The sequence below is a fragment of the Giraffa tippelskirchi genome, chromosome 7, assembly GCF_054371585.1.
Source record: "Giraffa tippelskirchi isolate mGirTip1 chromosome 7, T2T-mGirTip1v1.2.pri, whole genome shotgun sequence".
NCBI lineage: Eukaryota > Metazoa > Chordata > Mammalia > Artiodactyla > Giraffidae > Giraffa > Giraffa tippelskirchi.
The window spans coordinates 122,076,804-122,092,747 of NC_137281.1; the positions used below are offsets into that span (position 1 = coordinate 122,076,804).

At 35.2% G+C, this 15,944-nt stretch overlaps 1 protein-coding gene across 34 annotated transcripts in view; it reads left to right on the forward strand.

Annotated features, from left to right (window-relative positions):
- The window catches only part of FAM227B (family with sequence similarity 227 member B), a 217,507-nt gene that overhangs the window by 13,501 nt on the left and 188,062 nt on the right, over positions 1-15,944 (forward strand). For 22 of the 34 annotated variants that reach the window (XM_081508376.1, XM_081508389.1, XM_081508367.1 and 19 more), the window contains 5 exons: positions 2,214-2,445; positions 3,965-4,032; positions 7,021-7,056; positions 7,497-7,601; positions 11,839-11,937. In XM_081508376.1, coding sequence (XP_081364502.1) covers positions 2,268-2,445; positions 3,965-4,032; positions 7,021-7,056; positions 7,497-7,601; positions 11,839-11,937 — 486 coding nt within the window. In that variant the 5' untranslated portion in view covers positions 2,214-2,267. Of the gene's footprint in view, positions 1-1,278; positions 1,427-2,213; positions 2,472-3,964; positions 4,033-7,020; positions 7,057-7,496; positions 7,602-11,838; positions 11,938-15,944 lie in introns of all 34 variants that reach the window. The other 12 variants (XM_081508382.1, XM_081508384.1, XM_081508390.1 and 9 more) reach the window with 2 other exon arrangements.

Sequence of the window (15,944 nt, forward strand, 5' to 3'; positions counted from 1 at the left end):
AATTCTTTTTGATTGCCCTTAGAATTACTTTGACAGTTTCAAAAGAAATTGTTGAAAGTTTGATTGGAATTACAATAGACTTTTGAAATTACTTTTAGAAACAGTCCTTTTAAAAAATACATTCTAAAATCACATAGTGTTAGAGCTATAAAGACTTTAAGTGCCACCACACATCTATCAACTACCTTAAAGTGGGATTTTTTAAATTTCAAAATTACTAATTTTTTTTTTTTCTGGTTATAACTAAGATAGCCATTTTAGAAAATTATAGAGAAAAGCACTAAAAAAGATAAGCATCTTAATTTTATCCTTTATAGATTAACCAGATATATCTCTGTATTTAGAGAAAACATAATCTAATCAAACTGGTAGAATTTCAGTACACTTTATTCATAGTATAATTATATAGTATAATTCAATATCTTGAACAAGAGTTGAAATACCTCAAGTCTGACATAAAGGTGTATTTTCATAAACCTTCAGGCATGTTGTAAAATCTGTTCAAGTTCATTTCCATTTTAGCCTCTCCCCACTTTCCCCAAATTTCATTTCCATTTTAGCCTCTTGCCACTTTCCTAACTTCCCTAACAATAGGGATGACCCCTAACATAAGGACTATGTTTTCAAATGTGGCTGTCATTCTAATTTGACAATGTTTGTCTCCAGGGAGTGTATCTTGTGATCATATCTTATTTTTCAGAGATCTTTGTATTTTTGACACATAATATCCATATTTTAAGGCTGGAAAACTTCCCCAGGTGATTATGTGTTTTGTTTAAGATGTATGTTTGTAGGACTTATGAGAGAGCACTGATGCATCTAAAATTCACTTTTTCCAAAATGGCAGGGGGACCTAGGTCCTGCTAGGGACGTTTTTCAGCATTAAACTCTGGGTATTATTCAGATACCTGTTACCATTACAGAATATACTGGATTTAGGAAGCTTTTAAAGGAAGAAAAATGGAAGTAGAATAGATCAAGGCAAAATTTAAAATTTCTAATCTGCAGACTTCAGATTTATTCCCATTTAAGCTAAATTCCCAGAATATCTTACCCACATTCTTCTTAAAAGAGTTTCATCCTATGAAAACTGCTACTATTTCAGAAAGCATTCTCTTATTCATTCACAAACCTTTAATTATGTATGTTATCTTTCTTTGTTTTGGTATTCAACAACTCAATTAAAAGAGTATCTTGTGTTTAGATTTGCAAATATTAATGTTGTAATTCCCCTTTCCTTCCCTTTCCTTCTTCTCCTTCCGTTCCTGAACAATGTAGTCCTAAAGCCATTTGGAGGTCAAAACAAGGCAGCATCCACACTGATAAGGAAAGGAAATGTGCTGTGGTCACCCAGAGCAGGCTTTCTGAACTCTGCCACCATGGGGAAGGTATCTATGTGACCCCACAGGTGTCGGAGTTCAAGAGGGTGAGGATGGTATTCACGTGTGACCGGGGTGGGCAGGTGGTTCAGGGAAATACAGAGACAGGCTGTGGCCTGGTTTGGAAAGTCAGAGCCTAAGCAGAATGAGAAGGGCATCCATATACTGAGGAGTCTAACAGTAGATAGGAGAGATTGGTTACCTGAGAAGATTGATCAAATCAGTACATGTATTTAAGATAATGTCAGTTAGGTTTTTCATTCTTGGAGATGGTAATTATGGAAAAAGAGAAAACTAGAATGTTTGGAACTGGAATTAGGTTTATCAGTATGAACTCACAGCTTTAATTACATAGAGGTCAAGACTGAGGAACTGTTGTAGACCGAAGGGGATTAAAAACATATGATGCTTAAATGCAATGTGTGATACTGAACTAGATCCTTTTACCATAAAGAGCATTATTGATTTAGTTGGTGAACTCGAGTAATCTCAGAGAATTATATAGGAATGATGTAACAATGCTATTTCCTGATTCTGATGGTTATAGTTGGTTATGTAGGGGAATGTTTTTGTTCTTTGGAAATAAATGCTCAAGTATTCAAGGATGATGGGGGCATCAGTCAAGTAAGCAACTTACTTTCAAATGATTCAGGAAGAAAGGTTTTTGTAAAGCATTTGAAACTTCTAAAGTTTATGGTTTTTTACAAATTAAAAAAATATATATTTAATAAAAATCATGCTGTATGATAAAACTTCAATTTTAGCTCATTGATTTTTGAACTCTAAATTCATTTAAAAAATGATTTAAGTTGTATTGTCTCACACTTTCTGCAGGATCATTGGCCAAAGGAAATCCATTTATGGGATAGTGATAAATTGTTACACATTATGAAGAAAATAAAAGAAGATAGTTCATTTACTTCCATTTATACACATCTGTGGGGAAATGTCCTGCGAGTAGATGATGCAGCTATGGCCATGGAGTCAAGATTAGCAGAATGTTCAATTCTTTTGAAAAACCATGCTTCTGAAATATTTGAGTGGAACAGAATAATTTCCAGGACAAGTAAATCTATTTTTTATATGCATAAAGTAATTATCAGTTGTATGTGTATCTGTTGTGTTTGTGTCTATCTGTGTGTGTATTCTCATAAAGAAGGAAATCCTAAGGTATAAAATATCTAAAAACATACATTTATTTTATTTTAAAACCTCTTCATTTCAAAATGGTCCAATATGGCTTTTTAGTTGAATGTGACCATTTGGATTCAAAGCAAGTGTTGCTGCGACAAAACCTAAAACAGTTCTAAACTTTGAGCTGGAGCAGAGATAACTGAATATCAGGGAAACAGAGTTGCATTAACAAATATTGGTACTAGAGACAAGCAAGTCAGCAAGAATCAAGATTTAAAAACAGCTAGACCTATAAGCAAAGTAAAAGGAGTGAGACTTCACCTATATAAGCTAAGTTAGTTTGTGAGAAATACTTACCATTCACTATTGGATAACTGCAGACTGAGTGAAAAGCTTATCTGTAAGTAATGATAATTTTTACTGCTTTTCAGTATTTATATAACCTTTATCTAGTTGTATTTTTAACACTTTTGGAATGCTTTTAGATACTAATGGTGATTCTTATTCTTTAATGGGCATACTTGTCATATATGTCTTAAGAATGATGTACTTATATTTTCTGTGTATTAAACAGATATAATTATTTAGCTACTTAATATCATTTTCAGACCTTGAGTTTTCAAAATCTGAGTGTGTTTAAATACAATGTTATTAAATTCACTACTGTGAGAATTTTCTTATGGAATTTTTAATTATTTAAAAAATTTTTGAAATTATTCAAGTTACATATATATAGCTGTGTCTATATAAACATACAGGGAGAGAGAAAGCACATGTGCACAATTTTAAAAAACAACTTTTTATGTACTCATTGTCCTCAATATGTAAGTATCAGAGTTAGACTCAGGTCTAGATTATCTGACTTCAAAGCCCCCATAGTCTTTCACACTGGGCCATGCTCCAGAGTCCTGTACCGTATTGTATTTAAGGTGACCATGAAACAACCAAATGTAAGTGGCTGAGCTGTTTGAAAAACTTGGGGTTGTTCAGTAAGAAGGGATTAAGATAAAATTGTAGATATAGGAGCAAGTACTAAAGACAGACTAGTTGGAAGGTGACATTTCTAAATAGCAAAAGGAAAAAGATAGAATTTAACTTGGACTAGCACTATGCGTCTAGCATTATGCTTATCAAAATATTTAATTGGAGTTTGGGACCCCAAAGCTGATGCTCTATGACAACCAGGAGGGATGGGGTGAAGTGGGAGGGGGGACCAGGAGGAAGGGGACACATATGTGCCTATGGCTGAGTCATGTTGATGTATGGCAAAACCCATCACAATATGGTAATTATCCTTCAATTAAATAAATTTTTAAAATTTAATAACTGGTTGATATCATTGGATAGTTTTATATATAATTTTCTTAATATATATAATTATATATAATCTGCTTTTCAATTTTAAAGGATATTTGTATATTTACATGTTGTAAACTCTCATTTTTTTAAAGTTTCTCATGGAAAACTGAAACAATACAAGGCATTTCTAAGGAAGTACCATAAGGAAAAGAAGATAATGGTATGGTATTTGTTTTCATCTTGCTTGAAAAACTATTTCACAGAAAACGTCACTATAATTTCATAGATAAGCATTGATAACATTAAAAATTTCCTTTTAGTCTTTTATCATCTATCTATCCCTGTATTTTTAAAATAGCTGGGCTCATAGTCTTCTTTATACACTCAGTATGACTGTTGATGTTCTCGCATCACTGCAATTTACTTGAAGACTTATTTTATCCTCTGGTTATTTAAAAGTGTATAACATCTTATACTTAGGGGTATATGTCCCATATGTCTGTTTCCTTTAGGAAAAAAATAACAGTTTTTATTGCCTATAGAATTACTTTGTTAACTTTTTTAAAAAAAATTTCTGAGACTTTGATTAGAATTATAATAGGCTTTTGAGTTACCTTGAGAAACTTAGTCTTTTTCAAAAATACATTCTAAAATTAAAGCTAGAAAAACTTGAAATGCGACCATTCATCCATCCACCTCCTCAAATGTTTTTTAAATTTCAAATTACTTTGTTTGTTATTTTTCCTGATTATGACTAAGGTAGTCATTATAGAAAATTAAGCACTAAAGAGGATAAGCATCCTAATTTTATCATTTATAGGTAAATAGCATATCTCACTATTATCATTTTCATTTTTCTTTTTATTTTAAAAAATTTAAAATTCAAATTAAACTAACTTTTAAAAATAAAAAAATTAAATAGTTTATGGAATTTTTGCCATTACAAAATGTAGAAGGGTTTCTATATCATTTAAAAAATAAACTAATGTAATAGTCTTCTTGTTGAATGTTTGGCTAAATTTCATTATTATTTACAAAGCTGCTAGGAATATATTTGGAGCTAAAATTTGTGATTATGCATGATTATTTTATGATAAATTTCAGAAGTGAAACTATTAATACATGGGAAAAATGTGAAAATCTAAGTATTTTGATACATATTGCCAAGTTGTTTTCTAGAAAGGTGGAACAGTTTCAGTTCAGTCACTCAGTAGTGTCTGACTCTTTGTGAACCCATGAAGTGCAGCATGCTGGGCTTCCCTGTCCATCATCAGCTCCTGGAGTTTACTCAAACTCATGTCCATTGAGTCAGTGATGCCATCCAACCATCTCATCCTCTGTCATCCCCTTCTACTCCCACCTTCAATCTTGCCCAGCATCAGAGTCTTTTCAAATAAGTCAGTTCCTCGCATCAGGTGACTGAAGTATTGGAGTTTCAGCTTCAGCATCAGTCCTTCCAATGAATATTCAGGACTGATTTACTTTAGGATGGACTGGTTGGATCTCCTTCCTGTCCAAGGGACTTTGAAGAGTCTTCTCCAACACCACAGTTCAGAAGTATCAGTTCTTCGACGCTCAGCTTTCTTTATAGTCCAGCTCTCACATCCATACATGAGTACTGGAAAAACCATAGCTTTGACTAGATGGACGTTTGTTGGCCAAGTAATGTCTCTGCTTTTCAATATGTTGTCTAGGTTGGTCATAACTTTTCTTCCAAGGAGTAAGTGTCTTTTAATTTCATGGCTGCAGTCACCATCTGCAGTGATTTTGGAGCCCAAAAAAATAAAGCCTGTCACTGTTTCCCCATCTATTTGCCATGAAGTGATGGGACCAGATGTCATGATCTTAGTTTTCTGAATGTTGAGTTTTAAGCCAAAATAACTAGTTATATTAGTCATTGTAAATTTTGTATTTTCAAAAGGATTTCAAAAATTCTAATGAATTTTATCAAATGCTTTTTGGGATTTCTTGAAATGACCTTTTAAATGAATTGCACTAACAAAACTTTTAATGATAATTTTGTTAAATATGTCTTATTGGATTTTATCAGGATCTTAACGTTTATTATTTATATTTTTGTGGTATTTTTTCCAGATTGCATTATCAAGAACTAGTTTTGTGTTACTATTACTCTGCTCTTTGAAAACTTCCAGTGTTTCTTTGTTTTCTGCAGACTAAAACTAGGACTTCAAGATTAATATCTTTTCAAATCTGATCCCATCTTTATTGACCAATTATGTCTGTAGCTCTCAAGCATACAACTTTATTTCTTATAACTGATAGCACTTTCCTTCTCTTTTTTATCCATTTGCACATACTTTAAATGGCAATAACGTGATCCTCTTTCATATAGCAGTATATAATCATCCTTTCTAATTGGTTTCCTATGTCATCTCTTAAATGATACATGTTTGTGTGTAATGTGTATAAACTTGCCTACAAGGTAGTTAATGAACAATATATTAGCATGTCTAGAACACCCAAACTAATCTAGACAGAAGGGTTCCTGTTCTCTGTGTAAAGTGATGTCGTGGACATGAAGATATGCCACCCAGATTCCCCTTCAAGGAAGGACCTGTTGCCCCAGCTGCTAAAAGCGTTGTTAGTGGACATCCTTCAGCTGTCAGCTCCTTCAGGGATTGCCTCTCACAGACAGAACCTCCTTTCCCAAGGAAACTATCACCTAGGAGTCACTCACTCACACTACTGTCCAGGACTCACACTCACAAGTTGGAAACAGAAAGACCTGACTGTTTCAACCCAGTTCAGGACAACTGCTATGGGTCCTTTAAGTTTAGAGCTCTGCTTAGGGTCAGGGCTGATTGACTTGCCTCATAGATGACTTTTCCATCTTCCCTCTCCTCTTGCCTTCTGTAGATAATCAAGCCCCATAAACATTCTGAACACTAAATTGGTGTTCCATCTCACAGTCTGTTTCCCAGGAAAATCAGACTGCAGTAAGTAGTTGGTATATATTTCTATTATAGCTCTTATGTCTTTGTGTTTTGTATATGTATCTGACTCCCCTCTTGCCCCTAGACTAACTTGAGGGCAAGGAATATTTTTGTATTCTCAGCATCTTATATAGCAACAGCATTCTAGGTCTCAGTAAGACAGACAGACAGACACACACATACTTAATAGAGTTGCAAAGTCTAAAAATTCTTAAATTTAGAATTTTAAAGATTTTATTTTAATTTTTTTCCAGCTTTCAGGTGAAATGGAAACAAAGAAGGATATAGAGGTATTTAAAATTTCTGTTTTATGAGATTATATATCAAAAATATTATGTGGAACTAAAAGAATGTTTAAAGTAATATAGCTATAAATATAGATAATGGCCCCAGGAGAGAGAGTTGGAAAAAATACAGAAGCTATCTTTTTCTGACTCGTCAATTTCTTTATGTGTAGCCTATCTAAAATTTGTTGTAATTTAAGTTAAAATTAGTTCTGAAATAATTGCTTTTACTTTTAAATTTGGTATATGAATATGCCAGCGCTCTTAATATTATAGAAACAGATAATATGAAGATTTTTCTTAAGTGGGATAAAATATATTTACTTATTTTTAGTAAAAGTTTGTAATATAATTACTAATGAATGCTAGTAAAATTTTTACCTGTCTTCTGTAGTTATATGAAAAGAATTAAATAATTCCTGTTCTGTGATTTTCCTTCTTTCTAGGGTTGTGACTTCCCAGGATTCAGAACAAATGAGCTTACTCAGCTACCTAGACATCTGAATGCTGAACGAATTTATCTTTTTATTTTAAAGGCCCATAACTTTGATGTATGTAAATATTATTTTATTTCTATTATATGATAAATTTTGAGAATATGATTTAATGAATTAGACCTTTATTTAAAGCTATGACAGATTAGGTATTAAACAAGATTAAATTATTTCAGTCATTAAGTCTAGCAGGAAAGACCAGTGATATTTTTAACACCTTAATCACTGAAAGAGAATATATTTGATTCTGTGTTACTGCCTCAGGAGTCTGAGGTTGCTAGTGTGCATTGGTTTGGCACATGACCGTAACAGGCGTTTCCCCCTCTTCCCGCTCTAATCAGCTCAGGATATGTTAGCCTACTCATTTTGATGTCAAGATAATTTAGGAGAACCCTTCCCTACAGCCCCACCTTTTGAACCTTCAAGTTTCTGAGGAATTTTTAAGAAATATCTCTACAGAAATATCAATAGCCAGTTTATTGAAAAACCACACAGGAAGGTAAATAGATCATTGGCCACTGAATGCCAGGTATAGGATGAGGTTTGAGTGGTATTTGGTATTGATTTCCCTCTCACTTAAATATTAAGTGATCAACTAAAAAGGTTTCTGTTTCCTGGGGACTTGGACAACACTCCTTGTACCTCCAGGCAGACTCTGAGATGGACTTGGCTCCTAGTAGACCCTCTTCTTGGAGCTTCCCAGGCAGTGCTTGTGGTAAAGAACCCACCTGCCAATGCAGGAGAGGTAAGAGACTTGGGGTTCAATTCCTAGGTTGGGAAGATCCCCTGGAGGTGGGCACAGCAACCTACTCCAGTATTTTTGCCTGGAGAATCCTATGGATAGAGGATCCTGGCCAGCTACAGTCCATGGGGTCACAAAGAGTTGGACACAACTGAAGTGACACAGACCCTCTTCCTGTCCTTCACCACTAGCCTTCCTATGGCTGTTTATTTCTCAACACAAAATCAATCTTCTCTCCTACTGTAGTCCCCTATAGATGATCAGAAAGAGCATAGTCAACCATTAAACTTTGATAACTCAGTGTCAGCCATTATTTTCTGCCCATTCCTCATTCTTCAAGATGAGAATGTATAATTTTAGTGTTTCATCCTCAAGAAAAAATATTCCAAGAAATAGTCTGATTAACCTGATTTGGGCCTCCTGTTTGCCCCTCCATTAGGAAACCACAGAACTCAATTGAAAACTCCACCTAAAATGATTTAGTAATGACACCTTTTCTTATTTTCTATGCGAATACAAATGCTTCTCAATTCTCTTTTATATTGTATGGGATATTGATGAGAAGGAAAGCTTAGTTTGCTCTCATGATACAATTACCTGACTTCATTTTTTAAGAGAAAAACTATAGGTGGTATGATTATGCCTGGATCATGAGCATGTTTGTTACTTTGTCTGACTATTTTCCAGTTTCTTCAGGGAAAAGATTATATTATAAAGAAATTAATATAAATTATTTTTAAAATAATCTTAGGAATGTTCTAGACATTCTATAATCTTTAATTTTAGCATTTTGTATTCTAAGATGGGACTATATTTTAATGATGGATGCATGTATATCTAACATAAATCACAAGTCAGTCACATAAACAAGACATAGAAGTACAGCTGTGAGGAGTATTTTGTATACTTGGAGGATGCCAGATTTTTGAAAGAAGTGGGAAAGGGAAGAGTGTAAATAGATATGGGTTTGGGGTAAGAAGTGCACAGGATATGACAAGCAGCTAGGTTTAGGATATTTTGAGTTTATGTACCAATATAACTGCTGATGGTGATTGCAGCCATGAAATTAAAAGATGCTTACTCCTTAGAAGGAAGGTAATGACCAACCTAGATAGCATATTTAAAAGCAGAGACATTACTTTGCCAACAAAAGTCCGTCTAGTCAAGGCTATGGTTTTTCCAGTGATCATGTATGGATGTGAGAGTTGGACGGTGAAGAAAGCTGAGTGCCGCAGAATTGATGCTTTTGAACTGTGGTGCTGGAGAAGACTCTTGAGAGTCCCTTGGACTGCAAGGAGATCCAATCAATCCATCCTAAAAGAGATCAATCCTGGGTGTTCATTGGAAGGACTGATGTTGAAGCTGAAGCTCCAATACTTTGGCCACCTCATGCGGGGAGTTGACTCATTGGGAAAGACCCTAATGCTGGGTAGGATTGGGGGCAGGAGGAGAAGGGGACGACAGAGGATGAGATGGTTGGATGGCATCACCAACTCGATGGACATGGGTTTGGGTGGACTCCGGGATTTGGTGATGGACAGGGAGGCCTGGCGTGCTGCAATTCATGGGGTCGCAAAGAGTCAGACACGACTGAGCGACTGAACTGAACTGACCAACAGTATGGGCTTCTCTGATGGTTCAGTGGTGCCACCTCATGCGAAGAGTTGACTCATTGGAAGAGACCCTGATGCTAGGAAGGATTAGAGGCAGAAGGAGAAGGGGACGACAGAGAATGAGATGACTGGATGGCATCACCGACTCGATGGAGATGAGTTTGGGTAAACTCCGGGAGTTGGTGATGGACAGGGAGGCCTGGCGTGCTGTGGTTCATGGGGTCGCAAAGAGTCGGACATGTCTGAGTGACTGAACTGAGTCTTATGATGGGGCCCATTGGGTTAGAATCCCATGATTGGTGATATCTGTCTTTATCATATAAGGGAAACTATAGCATATACCCTGGATTTTTGCTAGTCCTGGTCTAGCCATTTCAATGACTGCTAACCAAATGTCATTACTGAGCATATGAAATATGCCTGTTGTAACTCAGTTGAATTTTTTTATTGAAAAATAGTTTAACAGTGTTTTGTTGGTTTCTGGGGTATAGCCACATGATTCAGTTATACTATATCAGTTCAGTTCAGTCGCTCAGTCGTGTCCGACTCTTTGCAACCCCATGAATCACAGCACGCCAGGCCTCCCTGTCCATCACCAACTCCCAGAGTCCACCCAAACCCATGTCCATCAAGTCAGTGATGCCATCCAACCATCTCATCCTCTGTTGTCCCCTTCTCCTCCTGCCCCCAATCCTACCCAGCATTAGGGTCTTTTCCAATGAGTCAACTCTTCGCATGAGGTGGCCAAAGTATTGGAGTTTCAGCTTCAACATCAGTCCTTCCAATGAACACCCAGGACTGATCTCCTTTAGGATGGACTGGTTGGATCTCCTTGCAGTCCAAGGGACTCTCCAGAGTCTGTCTTCTCCAACACCACAGTTCAAAAGCATCAATTCTTTGGCACTCAGCTTTCTTCACTGTCCAACTCTCACATCCATACATGACCACTGGAAAAACCATAGCCTTGACTAGACGGACCTTTGTTGGCAAAGTAATGTCTCTGCTTTTAAATATGCTATCTAGGTTGGTCATAACCTTCCTTCCAAGAAGCAAACGTCTTTTAATTTCATGGCTGCAATCACCATCAGCAGTGATTTTGGAACCCAAAAAAATAAAGTCTGACACTGTTTTCACTGTTTCCCCATCTATTTGCCATGAAGTGATGGGACCAGATGCCATGATCTTAGTTTTCTGAACATTGAGCTTTAAGCCAATTTTTTCACTCTCCTCTTTCACTTTCATCATACAATTTTTAAGATTTTTTTTTTCATTATAGGTTATTACAAGGTATTTCCACTATAGGTTATTACAAGATATTGAATATAGTTTCCTATGCTATACAGTGGGACCTTCTTACTTATCTGTTTCTTATGTAGTAGTGTGTATCTGGTAATCCCAAACTTATGATTTATCCCTCTCCACTACTTTCCCTTTTGATAACCTTAAGTTTATTTTCTGTTTGTGATTAGCTGAATTTTAAAATTTATTTACTTTAATTATATATAAATTTTAAAATTACTTGATTCAATTATCGAACACCTTTGAATTAGAGGTAAAAAATAATAACCATATTTTATAAAATCTAATTATCTAGCATTTTTGAAGAAAATACAGTGTTCAAATTGAGATGTGCTGTAAATATAAAATATATACTATATTTCAAGGACCTAGTACCCAAAAGAATGTAAAATATTTCATTAATAATTTTATAACATTTGTTATAATATTTTAAATATATTTGGTTAAATGTCACTAAAACTTCACCTTTTTACTTTGTTAAAATGTCTACTAGAAAACTTAATATACATATGGCTCACATTAAATTTCTTTTGAGCAGTGGTAGTCTATAACTATTAAATACATACTCTTTATAAATCCTATTTATATTAATGTGTCTTATAATACATATTAATTTGATCATGTGTATTTTTTTCCATAGGGAAAAGTTTTTAAAATCTGGAGGACTCATTTTCTCTCAGAAGCCTCTATTGCTCTTTTGCATGATTGTTTTTGGTGGTGGTTTCTCCATAAATTTAAGGTAAAATGTTATTTTTTAAACTTCTCTTAAAAAAGTTGATTTGCAGCATAAGTTTTCATTAGAGGTAACACTGGTATGTTTTAATGTTCTTCTGATCCTGTCACAAAGTTTTTTTTTTTTTTTTTAGTATTCTGCATATATTTGAAGTCATGTTTGAAATCTAGAGTAAAACCTTAATGTGGATTTCAAAGATCCAGAGTCAGTATTAGTCAGAAAAAGATTAGTTAAATCAAACACTGTAGTAAATAATAAAGTTGTAGCTTTACTCAATAGTATGATGCACTGATGAACACTAAAGAGAAAATCCACTGCAAATCAGTGATTGAAAGAGGTTTCACTTAGAAAACACAATATATTGGATGGGGAGAGGGTCCTCTCTTGATTCAGAAAGATGAAAACTCTGCTTAGGATTAAAAAGAGAAAGACATGTGTATCTGTGAAGCAATAAGAGAATTCCATGGACTGTATAGTCCATGAGGTCGCAAAGAGTCAGACAACAACTGAGCGACTTTCACTTCATCATCACTTCACATGTGTTAGAATAATTAATGTAATTCAAGGTGAGAGTATTTGTCCTGTATTTCTGATATCGTTAGGAGTTGAATGAGGAATAAGAGGTGGTGTATCAGTTCTACAAAGGTAATTATGTAGGGAAACATAAAATCAGACTTTCATTACCTTACATCTCTTTTTCCAGATCTGGATTCCAAATTTATATTTTTTCCATGATAACAGAGAGAAAGCATTACTTTACCTCTTAAATCTGTTAGGATTATATATATATATATATATAACAAGTTTTTGAGGGAAACATGATCTAGCAATGTTTCTAGTAACTGGTTTGTCAAGCTACATTATTTGGAACAAACAGATCTGAGACAAAAATGTTAACAACTCACTACATTTATAGGGGTATCTGTGGAATAACAAAGAATTAGAAATTATTTTGTCTTTAAACAAATTATTCTCTATAAACTACTGGCTTCCTGAAATTATAGTAATTATTTTAAAATCTTACAATTTAATAACATTTCCAATATCATTAAGATCTCTGATGTGTTTTGAGGAACATTATGTGATTGATCTGGGTGAGTGTTCTGCTACTGTTCTAAGGGAACTGAAAGGGTATCCAAGTCATATTGAAGCAACATTTTCATGATTTAACCAGAACAGCACCTCTTTCATCTGTTCTGTTCGTTACATTTCACCTATGATTTTATTTCTGAGAGGGTTCTATTGTTAAATATATGAAGCCAGTGAACTAGATTAGTAGCATGGCCTCTTGGGTTCCTAAATACATCAAATAAATGTGGTGAGAGCTCATACCAGCGTTGTGTGGAAATATTTGTACTGTTAGGTAAGCTCATATTTCAAGCTGTACTACATTTTCAGGTGAATACAAAACACATACATTCTATATATTCTATTTTTAGGTCTACTTTATAAATGATAAATAGTACTGACTTTATAACTAGAATTAACCGCCCCCCTGAGCCAGTAGTTCAATTTAATTACCAACAGCACAATATGAAATCATATATAATCATACTCTAGAATATAGAGCATGATTTAGTATGCTGACTCTGAAACTTATTTCAGTAAGTCACTTCACGACTGAAGCGACTTAGCAATACAAAAGCAAATTTCTTTTATTACCTGTGACTTAGTGGTAGATTGATCTAGTAGAAAAAGTGCTGGGCCTGAATCCAGGAAACAGTGACAGACTTTATTTTGGGGGACCCATATTCACTGCATGCTGCTGCTGCTGCTGCTGCTGCTGCTGCTAAGTCGCGTCAGTCGTGTCCGACTCTGTGCCCCATAGACGGCAGCCCACCAGGCTCCCCCGTCCCTGGGATTCTCCAGGCAAGAGTACTGGAGTGGGTTGCCATTTCCTTCTCCAGGGCATGAAAGTGAAAAGTGAAAGTGGAGTCGTTCAGTCATGTCTGACTCAGTGACCCCATGGACTGCAGCCCGCCAGCCTCCTCCGTCCATCGGATTTTCCAGGCAAGAGTACTGGAGTGGGGTGCCGTTGCCTTCTCCATTCACTGCATATTCACTGTATAATGAGGGCTTCCCTGGTGGCTCAGATAGTAAAGAATCTGCCGGCAATGCAGGAGACCCAGGTTCAATCCCTGGGTCCAGACGATCCCCCAGAGAAGGGAATGGCTACCCATTCCAGTATTCTTGCCTGGGGAATTCCATGGACAGAGGAACCTGGCAGGCTACAGTCCATGGAGTTGCAAGGAGTTGGACACGACTGAGTGACTAACATAAACACAAAGTAGTCAATTCATCAATATGACATAACAATGAAATATTTATATACCTGATTAAAATGCTTTGAAACACATTTAATAAAAATTTTAATACTTAAAGCAGAAATAGACAAATCTATAAATATAGTTAGATATTTCAGCTCCTCAGTCTCAGTAATTGGTAGAATGTACAGAAATCAGTTAATGATATAGAATGATGTAGATGATTTGAGCAACACTTTGTTAACCAACTTTATGTATCTAATTGATATTTATTAAGCATTCCTGTTAATGACAGCAGAATACACATTTTTCTCATGTACATATTAAATCTTTACTAGCTATATTCTGGGCTAGGAAAACATTCTAATAAAATTAAAAGAATTCAAGTCATGTTTTTAGACCAAAACAGAATTATATTGTAAATGGATAACAGAAAGCTATCTGGAAAATCCTCAAATATTTGGAAACTAACATACTTCTCAGGAACTATGGGTCAAACCAGAAATCAATAGGGAAACTGAAAAGTATTTTGAGCTTATTGAAAATGAAAATGCAGATTAAATTAGTCGGATGTATCTCAAGCAGTATTTGGAAATTTAAAGCATTAAGATGCCTATATTTGAAATATGGAATGTTCTCAAAAACCATGACCCCTGCTTCTAGTGTAGGAAACTAGAAAAAGAAATGAAAACCCAAAGTATGGAGAAGAAAGGAAATAATAAAGACCAGTTGTTGTCATTGCTTAGTCAGTCATGTCCGACACTTCTGCAATCCCATCAGGTTCCTCTAGCCATGGGATTTTTCCAGGCAAGATTACTAGAGTGAGTTGCCGTTAATATATAAGAGATCCCAAACAACCAATAACACAAAGAATAAATCACAGGGGAAATTAGAAAATAGCTTGAGACAAATGAAAACAAAAACAGAACATACCAAAGCTTGCAGGGAAAAACAAAAGCAGTGCTAAAAGAGAAATTTATAGTTTTAAACAAGCCAATAAACAATATATCAACAACCTAAATTTACATAGTAAGAAACTAGGAAAAGAATGACAAATTGAAACCTTAGCTAACAGAAAGAAGGAATGAATAGATTAGAGTGGAGATAAATAAAATAGAGAATTGAAAAATAGTAGAGAAAAGCAATAAAATCAAAAGTTATTCCTTGAGATCAATAAAATTGACAAACCTCTAGCAAGAGTAAAGGAGAAGGAAATGGCAAACCACTCCATTATTCTTGTCTAGAGAATCCTGTGGACAGAGGAGCCTGGTGGGCTGCTGTCCATAGGGTTGCACAGAGTCGGACACGACTGAAGCGACTTAGCGTGCATGCATACATTGGAGAAGGAAATGGCAACCCACTCCAGTATTCTTGCCTGGAGAATCCCAGGGATGTAGGAGACTGGTGGGCTGCCATCTATGGGGTCGCACAGAGTCGGACACGACTGAAGCTACTTAGCAGCAGCAGCAAGAGTAAAAGGACTCAAATTAAAGTCAAATGAAAGTAGGAACTTTACTATCAGCAAAGAAATAAGAAGGATTAAAAGGACTGTGAACAAACATATAATAACAAATTGGATAGCCTGTGTAAAATGGGCAAATTCCTAGAAATATCTAACTTTCCAAGACTAAATAATGAAGAAATAGACAATCTGAATAGATCTATAACTAGTAGGGAGATTAAATCAGTAATCAGAAACCTCCCAACAAAGAAAGCCCTGGACCAAATGACTTCACTGATGAATTCTGC